At 49.3% G+C, this 12,398-nt stretch overlaps 1 protein-coding gene, 1 long non-coding RNA gene and 1 pseudogene across 2 annotated transcripts; 1 reads left to right on the forward strand and 2 right to left on the reverse strand.

Moving 5' to 3' along the window:
* Positions 1–240: 240 nt before the first annotated feature.
* On the reverse strand, positions 241–2,043 carry GJD3 (gap junction protein delta 3). The gene is made up of 2 exons (XM_060134569.1): positions 2,011–2,043; positions 241–1,233 (listed from the first exon to the last, which is right to left on the reverse strand). Exon 2 carries the CDS (start codon positions 1,227–1,229, stop codon positions 363–365), a length of 867 nt encoding a protein of 288 aa, XP_059990552.1. The 5' UTR covers positions 1,230–1,233; positions 2,011–2,043; the 3' UTR covers positions 241–362.
* A 3,400-nt stretch (positions 2,044–5,443) lies between these two features.
* LOC132511394 (uncharacterized) lies at positions 5,444–10,234 on the forward strand. Its single transcript, XR_009537611.1, has 3 exons — positions 5,444–5,639; positions 8,863–8,980; positions 10,166–10,234. It is a non-coding gene; the product is annotated as an uncharacterized LOC132511394 (long non-coding RNA).
* LOC132511433 (large ribosomal subunit protein uL15-like) lies at positions 7,812–8,260 on the reverse strand (annotated as a pseudogene).
* Positions 10,235–12,398: the final 2,164 nt, after the last annotated feature.

The following is a 12,398-nucleotide window of genomic DNA, read 5'->3' on the forward strand; positions in this document are numbered from 1 at the left end:
ACAAGGAGAGGCCCCCAGGGATGCTGGTATCACCGTTGTTTTTGTCCCCAGTAAAACAACCCGGGCTCCACCGGACCCTCCACTTTGCACTAGCTCTGCCCTCCTCTTGTCCACTTTCTCTCAGCACCCAACCCCCCTCCCCCCAGCCTCCTTCCTTTCTGCCTGGATGACGGCACCAAGGACCGGCCTTAGTTCCTTAGATGTCCCCAGCTTGGCTGGGAGCTGCGGATGCTGCCCGGCGGGCCATGCCCCCTGTGTGTCATCTGCTGGGCAGGGGACCCTGCGAACAGTTGCTGCAGAGCTGCTTCTCGCTCCGGGGTAGTGGGGTCTGGCCTCTGACCTCACCCCCGCCCCAGGCAGCTCTAGATGGCCAGGTCCTGGCGGACGGTGGCCAGCGATGCCTTGCTGCGGCCGCTGCCGCCCTCGCTGTCGCAGGTCGGCGCCCGGTGAGCATAGGAGGGCGGGGCGTAGGGGTCGGGGCCCGGGTGCCTGGCGGGCAGGGCGGGCGGCGGCGGTGGGAGCAGCTGCTGCGCCTCCTCGTGCGCGCGGTTGCAGCGGTTGTCGCGCTCGGCCTCCTGGCGACAGTGGCCGGCGCGCGGGCGGCCCTTCCAGAGCAGGTGTCCCAGCTCGGCCACGCTGAGCAGCGCCGAGAGCAGCCCCACGGCGAAGTAGAAGATCACGAAGACGGTCTTTTCGGTGGGCCGGCTCACGAAGCAGTCCACCGTGTGTGGGCACGGGGCACCGGCGCACACGAAGTGCGGGGCCACGCGGAAGCCGTAGAGCAACGCCTGGCCCGCCAGGAAGGCCAGCTCGGCCAGCAGGCGCAGCGCCACGCTCAGCAGGTAGCAGCGGCGCGCGCGGCGGCCCCCCGGGCGCCCCGGGGTCCCCAGCGACCCTGCCCCGCCGGCCGCGCCGCCCGGCTCCTTGCTGGCCCGGTGCACAGAGTAGATGACGAAGAGCACCGGGGGCGCCGACAGCAGCAGGATGTGGAAGAGCCAGAAGCGGTAGTGGGAGACGGGGAAGGCGCGGTCGTAGCAGGTCTGGCGACAGCCCGGCTGCAGCGTGTTGCACACGAACTCCTCCTGCTCGTCCTCGAACACGGCGCCGCCCACCGTGGCCAGCACCAGGATGCGGAAGATCAGCATGACCACCAGCCACAGGCGGCCCACGAGCGGCGACTGCAGCTGCACGGCGTCCAGCAGCGAGCCGAGGAACGCCCACTCCCCCATGGCGCTGGGGATGGACGCGGGGCGGGCAGTCAGAGGCTGAAGGATCGGGATCCCCAGCCCTCCGTGCCCGTCGGGGTGGAGTCAGTTGGACCTCCTCTAACTTCGAGGTGAGCCAGGGGGTCAGCCAGGCCTGGGTTTAACAGGGACTTTGTGGGAACAAAGGGCTTAGCAAGGGGGGCGGGGCGGGAAGTGTTAGGTGATTCTCCACTATGGGCGCTGGGGAGGAGCTCCACTTTGGTGCTCTAGTCAGACACCCACGGGCCTGCTGGGTTGGACCCTTTGCTCCTCCAGAGTCCAGGTTGGTGGGAAAGGGCCTTGGAGATCAGCCCGCCCCCCACCCCGCACGGCCTCTGACTGCATTTGTAGAAGCGGGAACCCAGCAGCGCCCTCGTGCTCAAGGATGCTTTCTGTGGGCAAGAGTGGTGCCTCAAACCCAGCTCTCCGTCAGACCCAATTTGGTACCCCTGGGAGAAGTGGAGTCAGCAGACCCAGAAGGACCCACCTCCTTCTTTCTCCGCCCATTTTCCTGCCCTTTTTACTGCAGTGAACTGATCTCAAAATTGGGGAGCGGACTCAAAGGTAACGCCGCTTCCATAACTCTACCCAGTGTCCTAGGTGTCCCCCGCCATCTGAGCCCAGCGTGGCAGGAATGCCGGCCCAGCTTCTCCCATCTCCTCCCTGGTGTCCCTCTGTTTCCAGCCTCCCATATCTCCCGAGAACCCCCCCAACTCCCCCCACCCCTCACAGGTCCCACAGGCCCCTGATGCCCCCAGACTCTCACCCGTACGTAACCACTCGCCCTGTAGCTGACGCGGGGATGTTAAAGCCGAGTAAAGGACCTTGGGAGGTGGCTGGGACCTGTTCCTCCTGGTCCCTCTTTCATTTTCCCTTTCGGATTTTGCCCGGGATGGATGACAAGACAGGATGGCCGAGAGGGGCTAGCTCTCCCCATCTCTTAAAGGGACAGGGTGACCCTGTTGGCTGGCTCCACCCCTGAGAACAGACCCAGGGCCACACCCCTTGCTGGGCTCTGCCAACCTCCCTTTCCATCCCCTCACTCGCCCCCACCCCACGGCTGTGTCCCCAACTGGAAATGAGGGAAGGGGTTAACCAGGGCTGCCTCTCTCTCTCTTTTTTTAAAATAAATTTATTTATTTTTGGCCGCGTTGGATCTTCGTTGCTGCGTGCGGGCTTTCTCTAGTTGCGGTGAGCTGGGGCTACTCTTCGTTGCGGTGCACGGGCTTCTCATTGCGGTGGCTTCTCTTGTTGCCAAGCACGGGCTCTAGGCGCGCGGGCTTCAGTAGTTGTGGCTCGCAGGCTTCAGTAGTTGTGGCTCACGGGCTCTAGAGCACAGGCTCAGTAGTTGTGGCGCATGGGTTTAGTTGTTCTGTGGCATGTGGGATCTTCCTGGACCAGGGCTCGAACCTGTGGCCCCTGCATTGGCAGGCGGATTCTTAACCACTGTGCCACCAGGGAAGCCCCAGAGCTCCCTCTATCGCCAATCACCAATAAATTCCCCCAAACTGGAAGGTTTAGGTCCACTATCAAGTGACTGTCCCGTCTTCAGGGCTGGAGCGAGGTTTGCTGCGGTGTTGGAGGCACTGGTATTTTTTTTAAATTAATTAATTAATTAATTTATGGCTGTGTTGGGTCTTCGTTTCTGTGCGAGGGCTTTCTCTAGTTGTGGCGAGCGGGGGCCACCCTTCATCGCAGTGCGCGGGCCTGTCACTATTGCGGCCTCTGTTGTTGCGGAGCACAGGCTCCAGATGCGCAGGCTCAGTAGTTGTGGCTCACGGGCCCAGTTGCTCCGCGGCATGTGGGATCCTCCCAGACGAGGGCCCGAACCCATGTGCCCTGCATTGGCAGGCAGATTCTCAACCACTGCGCCACCAGGGAAGCCCGGAGGCACTGGTATTTTAAGAGGCAGCAGACACCCGGTAACTCTCCTTCTAGCTCTGCCACTGCTAACCTTGGACCAGTCGCTCAGCTCTTCTGGGCCAGAGTCTCCTGGCTTGTCAGCTGGGGAGCCTGGGCCGGCTGACCTCCAAGTTCCCTTCCGGCTCTGCGTCTTAATGCTAAGGTCCCAGCCATGTTACAGAGAACAAAAAAGTCCGAGCCTGGAAGAAATTCCCTTTTGGAAAAACCTTGAAGTATCAGGAGTATCTGGCTTTGGGACTTAAATAAAAGCTTCTGCTTCCTTCCTGCTTTTCTGTAATTTCCAGATTTACTGTAATGAGTGTGTCATTTCATAATGCAAAAAATAAATAGAAAGCAAGGCTTCTTTTCCCCCATAAGGCTCTGAACTGAGTCACCTACTGCTCTAGGTGGCAGGAGAAGCTGTCCCATAGGGGAGGAGAGTTAGGACGACCAATGGTGACCTGAGCGGCCAGGGAGGGGACACTCCCAGGTTGAGCACTTGTTTGTTCTCTCTGCCTTTTCAGGAGTCTGCCCAACCCACACCATTCCACTCGTCCACCTGTGCAACTGCTCCGGGCCAGGCCCTGCGCCCCACTTATCGCGCGAGTTAGCTCGCTTAGCCCTCCTGGTGAGCCGGCAGCAGGGCAGCTGAGACTCAGAGCGCTAAGCCACTTGGTACACTCACGCGGCAAGAAAGAGCGGCTCCGGGCCGCACGCCCAGCCTCACTGGTTCGGAGACCGTGTTCTTAAGCACATCGTGGAACTGTCCCCTTTCCAGCCTGGCTGGGCTTCCCAGGTGGTGTCCCAGGGCCTAACAGTCCCCAGGGCTTTGTGTGGGGCTGGTGGGGGCCGTGCCAGGACTCTGTCCTCTTCAGCTATGGGGGCCGATGGGGATCCCTGGCACGATTTCAAGAAGGGGTGGGAAAGGTATCCTTCACCCACACTGGCTCAGGGGCCTGGCCCAGCCTGGAAAAACCCTAGGTTAATGCTTGGGAGTGCTGGGGTTCCCTTGGGACTGGGCCTGGGTGGGGAGACACTGGCCTGGACCAAGTCCAAAGGAAAGAACATGCTGGGGCCCATTCCAAAAACAGGATGTGACGTTGAGGGCACTGCTGACCTCCCCATTCCCAGCCTCCACCTGCTTCTGGCTAAAGCTGCTCCCTGCCCCCTGCCCCCCGGCCACGGGGGCTCAGCACATACCTCATCTCCCCTGGAATGGGCCCTGCCCTGGACGCATGGCCACTGCCGGGTCAGGCCACCAGCCCAGCCTGGAAAAATCCTCATCAGACCAGACCCATCTGCCCGTGGAGAGTGGAAAGTGGCAGAGGTGGTGGGCTGGGCTGGGGGGGGTGGGGGACATGGAGCCCACGGTCACCCTGTGCTGTCCCCAGTCCCTGATACCACAGGGCCAGACACAGGAGACTCTACAATCTCCGGGGCCCATCCTTCCTCCCAGACAGCGCCGTCCAGCCTGGGAGGAGGTGTCGCTGTTGTTGCCCAGAGCTGGCGGCACGTGGCCCTGTTCTTGGCCAAATGTGAGGTCTAGGGCTGGGCTCAGAGCCTGTCCTGCCCTGGTCCACGTTCAGTCTCCGTCCCAGACACCTCACCCTGACCCGTCAGGCTGTGGAGCCACTTCCCATGCATGTCCATCACACATGAACACACACATGCAGGCACACGCATGTTGGCACCTGGTAAATTAATACTCGTGACATCATCAACGCACGGCTGTATTTTCTCTCCCCTGTGTCCCTCTAACATTTAAAAAAGTCTTTACATAAATACTGCCTTTTAGTGAGGCCTTTCCTTGCTGCCCTAACTGGAATTTAACCCCTGACCTCTATCCCCTTTCTTAGCTTTATTTCCTTTGCACTGACCACTTCATAACATACTTTATATTTTTCTTATTTATCCTGTGTAGCATCCATCTCCTCCGTTAGCGTGTAAGCTCCATGAGGGCAGGGATTTTTGGTGCTTTATACACTGTCTTGCCCCCAACACCTAGAACAGTTCCTGGCACTTAGTAGAAGATCAATAAATATGTGTGGGGCAACCGAATGAATGAAATGGGGTGAGAGGATTGCGGGAGGTGCAGAGCTCCTCTGCCCCAAGAAGATGAGGACGCTGCTGGTCCGTTGGACACTCTGGTCTCTTCCAGGGCTTTGATCACTTACATGGCCAAGGGTCTTTGGAAATCTTGCTGTGCATTGGACCAGTAAAAGTAATTGCAGATCTGAAGGCAGCTTGGAGTTGGCTTGTTTTTACTGATTCCTTTTTGTTTTTCAGAGCAACTTGACTGCCTGCTCTCAAGATGTCATTATCAGGAGACTACAATTCTCCTCAGAAGATGCTTTAATGGAAATCATCATCTCCTCTTCAGTCATTCCAAGAGCATCCACTTTGATGTGGTTGAGAAATATCGTGAAGGTGATTCTGTGTTCAACTCTAGCCACAGCTCAGCGGCTTGGAAAACTGTCTCCTCATTCTCCACAGGTAAATTGTCACTAATGAGAGTGCCTATCAGTAGGTCAGGTGGAGGCTGCATGGAGGCTTTCTGGTGGTACCCGACGCGAACTTGTGGCCACCAGTTTTGAGCATTTTAATTCCTTACAACTGAAGGGGTCGGCAAAACTCAACGATTCTCCTCATTTATTATTTTTAAATTAAATACTCTTGACATTGTTGCAACACATATTCTACTTGTAGGAAGCATGTTGTTGCATAAAACTGTTCTACAGTGTTGTCATTTATTGCCGCGTGACCATGTGTGCACACGTTACTCTTAAGTATAAGGCAGTGTAGTGACACCAATGTTCCCTAGGTGTGAGTGTGTCTATCACTAGTTCATTCATAAACAGGGCCGGGAATAAGAAATACATACTGCAAGAATCAACTTCCCGCAAAGGAGTTCAGTGCCTTCCGTGGCATGTAATAGGCCGTGAGGAGATGCTCTTTGTTAGTTTTAACTGTTCCAGCAGACACAGCATATTCGAGATTGATCTCTTCTCGTGATGCACAGGACTGTGTTCTATTACTATGTCTAGGGCCAGACTGGAAAAGTCAGTCTTTCTAATGAAAGAGGGTCAAGTGAATGATTCCTAAGTAAAGAAAGGACGATCTTCATGTGATCTTTTTTTTTTTCACTTTTTTTAAAAAAAAGTTTTAATTGATATATAGTTGATTTACAATATTGTGTAAGTTTCCAGTGTACAGCAAAGTGACTCAGATATATATATATATATATTTCTTTCTAAAAATTCTCTTCCATTATGGGTTATTACAAGATATTGAATATAGTTCCTTGTGCTTACAGTAAATCCTTGTTTATCTAGTTTATATATGGTAGTGTGTATCTGTTAATCCTATACTCCTAATTTATCCCTCCCCCCTCCCCTTTGGTAACCCTCCCCTTTGTTTCCTATGTCTGTGAGTCTGTTTCTGTTTTGTAAATAAGTTCATTTGTACTATTTTTTAGATTATACGTATAAGTGATATCATATAATATTTGTCTTTCTCCATCTGACTTACTTCACTTAGTATGATAATCTCCAGGTCCATCCATGTTGCTGCAAATGGCATTATTTCATTCTTTTTTATGGCTAAGTAGTATTCCATTGTGTATATATACCACATCTTCTTTATTCATTCATCTGTCGAAGGACACTTAGGTTGTTTCCATGTCTTGGCTATTGTAAATAGTCCTGCAATGAACATTGTGGTGCTTGGATCTTTTTTGGATATATGCCCAGGAGTGGGATTGCTGGATCATATGGTAGCTCCATTTTTAGTTTTGTAAGATACCTCCATACTGTTTTCCACAGTGGCTGCACCAATTTACATTCCCACCAACAGTGTAGGAGGATTTCCTTTTCGCCACACCCTCTCCAGCATTTATTATTTGTAGACTTTTATTTTTTAAGGTTCTTTTCCTATGTAGGTCGTTACAGAGCATTGAGTAGAGTTCCCTGTACTGCACAGCAGGTTATTATTAGTTATCTATTTTATATAGTAGTGTGTATATGTCAGTCCCAATCTCCCAGTTTATCCCTCCCCCACCTCCTCCTTATCGCTTGGTAACCATAAGTTTGTTTTCTATATCTGAGACTCTACTTCTGTTTTGTAAATAAGTTCATTTGTGCCCTTTTTTTAGATTCCACATATAAGTGATATCATATGATATTTGTCTTTCTGTGTCTGACTTTACTCAGTATGACAATCTCTAGGTCCATCCATGTTGCTGCAAATGGCATTATTTTGTTCTTTTTTATTGCTGAGTAATATTCCATTGTATATATGTGCCACATCTTCTTTATCCATTCTTCTGTTGATGGACATTTAGGTTGATGGACATTTAGGTTGCTTCCATGACCTGGCTATTGTAAATAGCGCTGCCATGAACATTGGGGTGCATGTATATTTTTGAATTATGGTTTTCTCAGGGTATATGCCCAGGAGTGGGACTGCTGGATCATACGGTAGTTCTAGTTTTAGTTTTTTAAGGAACCTCCATAATGTTCTCCATAGTGGCTGCACCAATTTACATTCCCACCAACAGTGTAGGAGGGTTCCCTTTTCTCCACGCTCTCTCCAGCATTTATTATTTGTAGACTTTTTTTTTTTTTTTAAGCAGTTGTTAACATTTAATGAATCTTCTACCAGGTGGCTTCAAGCTACTAGGACACGTGCCCCACCCACACCCTTAATCTTCTCAGCTCTTCTGCTGAAGAATTTGGCCTTTACGATGCAGGCTGCTTTGGGAGCTTTCCTTCCTCAGAACATTGTATTGATAGTAGCCTGAAGGTACCACATCAATGATAGGAGCAGCTCATCTTGTTCTTGACAACATTTACCCGTGTCTGCTCACCGACCAAGGTTCCACAATTTATCACGGTTCAGAGCTGGGCAGAAGCTCTGGTTCCTCTTTAAGTGGTAATGCCAGATAACAACTTTCCCAAAGTATCCTGGGTGATATTTGTGGAAGTTGATCCTGTGGTGATGCATGCCACCAGCATTACCGCGGCCTCCCGGGTGCTTCCGGTGTTTGCTGTTGCAGCTGTGGCTGTATCTCATGTGGCCCTAAGTTTCCAGGTCTCCCTCAGTCTGGATGGCTGTAGACTTTTTGATGATGGCCATTATGACCAGTGTGATACCTCATTGTAGTTTTTTTTTTTTGCGGTACATGGGCCTCTCACTGTTGTGGCCTCTCCCGTTGCGGAGCACAGGCTCCGGACGCACAGGCTCAGCGGCCATGGCTCACGGGCCCAGCCGCTCCGCAGCATGTGGGATCTTCCCAGACCGGGGCACGAACCCGTGTCCCCTGCATCGGCAGGCGGACTCTCACCACTACGCCACCAGGGAAGCCCTTTTGTTTTCTTAAAAATAAATTTTATTTATTTATTTTTGGCTGCGTTGGGTCTTCGTTGCTGTGTGTGGGCTTTCTCTAGTTGTGGCGAGCGGGTCTACTCTTCGTTGCGGTGCGCGGGCTTCTTATTGTGGTGGCTTCTCTTGTTACGGAGCACGGGCTCTAGAAGAGTGGGCTTCAGTAGTTGTGGCACGCGGGCTCAGTAGTTGTGGTGCGCGGGCTTAGTTGCTCCGCAGCATGTGGGATCTTCCCGGACCAGGAACTGAACCTGTGTCCCCTGCATTGACAGGTGGATTCTTAACCACTGTGCCACCAGGGAAGTCCCTCGTAGTTTTGATCTGGATTTCTTTACAGGTCCATGTGATCTTCTCTGCAGCATTCAGAACCAAGGCTGCCGCATCCACTATCCTAGGTCATCCTGGGTTCTTTAGGTACCAAAATGGACTTTGGAGAAAAACAGAACCAACAGGAGGTATATATATATATATATGATTTGTTATAGGAATTAGCTCAGTTATGGAGGCTGGGAAGTCCCATGATCTGCCATCAGCAAACTGGAGAATTAGGAAAGCTGGGGGTGTAATTCAGTTTGAGTCTGAAGGCCTGAGACCCAGGAGCACTGACATCCAAGGGCAGAAGATAGACGCCTCAGCTTAGAGCGAATTCACCCTCCCTCTACCTTTTTGTTCTCAGTGGATTGGATGATCCCACCCGCATTGGTGGGAATCATCTTAACTCAGTCTACTGAGTTACATGCTAATCTTTGCCAGAGACACCCTCACAGACACACTCAGAAGTAATAGTTTACCAGCTATCTGGGCATGCCTTAACCCGGTCAAGTTGACACATACAATTAACCATCACAGGGTTTTTCAGTACAGCCTGCTCAGATTTGCAAGGAGGCAGCCCATGAGTGAAAAACACCTGAGGGCAACTCCTGGAGTGGTACCAGTTCAGCGTCATGTTAGAACTGGAACCCATATATTACTTTTATAACCAGAAAAAAAATTAAAAGTTATTTTCATTTTGAAAGAAAACATGTAACATCACTATTTTTGTAAGCTATGGGAAGATACAAAGAAGAAAACAAAAATCACCCAAATCTCATTAACCAGAGAAAAGCAACTGATATTTTGCTGCAACTTGCAATAAGGCCTTTCAATGCATATTGCATTCTCGAACTTTAGTGTGCACCAGGATTAGCTGGGGTGCTTGTTAATACAAGTGCTTTTAAGTCAGTAGTTCTGGGGTGGGCCCGATAATGAGAATTTCTAACCACCTCTCCAGTCTTGCTGCCACAGTCAGTCCAGAGGCCACACGCAGAGAAGCACTGGTCCAGAGTTTACACCTCTGCTGTTCCAAGCAGGGTCTCCAACCAGTACTATTGACATCACTTGGGAACCTGTTAGTAATACAATTTCAGGCCCCACCCCAGACCTACTGAATCAGAATCTGCGGTTTAACAAGATCCCTAAGGGATTTGAAACACAGGTTTGAGAAGCACTGGTTTATATTTGAGCCTCATACTGTCTGAAAGATAGCTTTTCCTCCCTACTTTATTGTGATCTAATTTACACACAGTAAAATGCACCATTTTATAATTGTTTTGACAAATTATATTAAGAGTTTGGTATCTTTTCCCCCCTCTTCCTAACAGAATGAGAACTTTCCTGTGCTACCAAATATTTTGGGAGAACATGACTTTTAACTGATTCTATAATACATGGTAAGTAAGGATGCGCCAGTTTAATTAGTTCTTCTGTTGTGGGACATCTGTGCTGTTCCCGGTTTCTCACCAGTGTAAACAATGCTTCAATGAACTCTTTTGGACACAAACGTTTCATTTTTCAGACAATAATTTTCCCAAAGTGTTATTACTGAGGCAGGCAAGAACAAACATCCATTACGGTAGGAAAAAAAGTTAATTAAAAAATTTTCTATGTGGGAATTCCCTGGTGGTCCAGTGGTTAGGACTCTGCGCTCTTGCTGCCGAGGGCCTGGGTTCAATCCCTGGTCAGAGAACTAAGATCCCGTAAGCCACGAGGCACAGCCAAAAAACAAACGCAGATTTGCTATGTGTTTGGGTTTCAGGAAAAATGGCCAGAAATCATTTAAAAAAATTCCACTGCAGGAGGAAGAGAGGGATGCAATGTATCCTAAACAAAAAGGCTTAGAAAACTTATTGTATCACTTTTATCAACTAATTTTTGAATCCCTTATTTTCTCAATAGCCATTCTTTTGTAATTTATAGTTGATGTAATATGTATTTATCTAAGCAATGTTGCATATGTGTAAGGAATAACTACATTCTATAAAGGGTTTAAATGTGTATAACCACGAAGTTTATTAGCACTAAAATTTTTAACTCCTAGAATGTCAGTGGCTTAAGGAATGAAGAGTCAAGGACTGAATTCACTTGTTTCAGTTAGCAAGTGCATTACTGATCAGGAGAGAACTTCTAGTTTCGAGAGGGAAACATTCCTGATTTTTTCCTTTCCAAAGAAGGTTTATATGCTTTTGTCCCACGATTTATTTTGTAAACAAATGCATACATACCAGACAGGGATTTCACCTTTGACTTGTAACCTGCTTTCTTCACTCAGCAATGTCCTAAATACCTTTTTATGTCAATAAATAATATGCACGATCATTCTTAATGAGCACCTGGTATTCCTCATTGTACCATAATTTGTTTAAACTAATTGTTTTGCCAGACGTCTCTTGTTGGACATTTAGTTTACTTTCAATTTTATTATTACAGAAACTTTTTTTTTTTTTTTTTGCGGTACGCGAGCCTCTTACTGTTATTGCCTCTCCCGTTGCAGAGCACAGGCTCCGGACGCGCAGGCTCAGCAGCCATGGCTCACGGGCCCAGCCGCTCCGCGGCATATGGGATCCTCCCAGACCGGGGCACGAACCCGCGTCCCCTGCATCGGCAGGGGGACTCTTAATCACTGCGCCACCACGGAAGCCCTATTACAGAAACCTTAATAGGCATATTTGTATGTGGCTTTTTTTTGCAATAATTACAGATTTACATGTAGTTGTGAGAAATAATACAGAGATCCCTTGTACACTTTGCCTACTTTCCCCCAATGGTAGCATTTTGTAAAATTATGTTGTAACCAGGATACTGATATCTTTTGTTACTTGAACTTGCATTTGTGTGTATTTACATAGCTTTTTGCACATGTCCAATTCTCCTGAACTAAATTTCTTAAAGTGAGAATTGCTGGGACAAAGAGTTTGACCTTTTCGTCCAGGTTCTAGTGAAAGGGCTCATTTTCCATATCTTTATCAACACCACCCTTGGGGATATGTTTAGGCTATCCCTCTGTAACGCAAGACTACTTTTCTTCTAGTACTTCTTTAGTTTTGTTTTTGATATTTAGTCTATTTGAGGGACTTCCCTGGCAGAGTGATTAAGACTCCAATGCTCCCAATGCAGGGGGCATGGGTTCTATCCCTGGTTGGGGAAATAAGATCCCAAGTGCCACATGGTGTCACCAAAAAAAAAAAAAAAAGTCTATTTGAACTTAACTTTCTGGTAAGATGGGAGGAAGGGGTTAGATTTTTCTAAATTTTTTTCCCCTAAATGATTAGCCAGTTGCCCCAGTATAACTTATTGATATCATCAAGCAGTTGACTAGTTTATCAAAATATTGTTAAAGTAGGGAATCATTTAAAAAAATAAGTTTATATTTAAAGTTATTTATTGATGTAGGGCCAATGCCTTTTGAGTGTGGAAGAGGTGAATTTAGCTCCCACGTTTAAAAATCTCAGGAATAAACCTGGTTGGCCCCAGTTAGGTCATGGTGCCTCTCCCTCAGAACTATCACTATGGCCAGGAGCAGGCACATCAGAAAATGATCAGAATAGTTCTCAAAAC

This window comes from Lagenorhynchus albirostris, chromosome 20 (assembly GCF_949774975.1).
Source record: "Lagenorhynchus albirostris chromosome 20, mLagAlb1.1, whole genome shotgun sequence".
In the NCBI taxonomy this organism is placed as follows: domain Eukaryota; kingdom Metazoa; phylum Chordata; class Mammalia; order Artiodactyla; family Delphinidae; genus Lagenorhynchus; species Lagenorhynchus albirostris.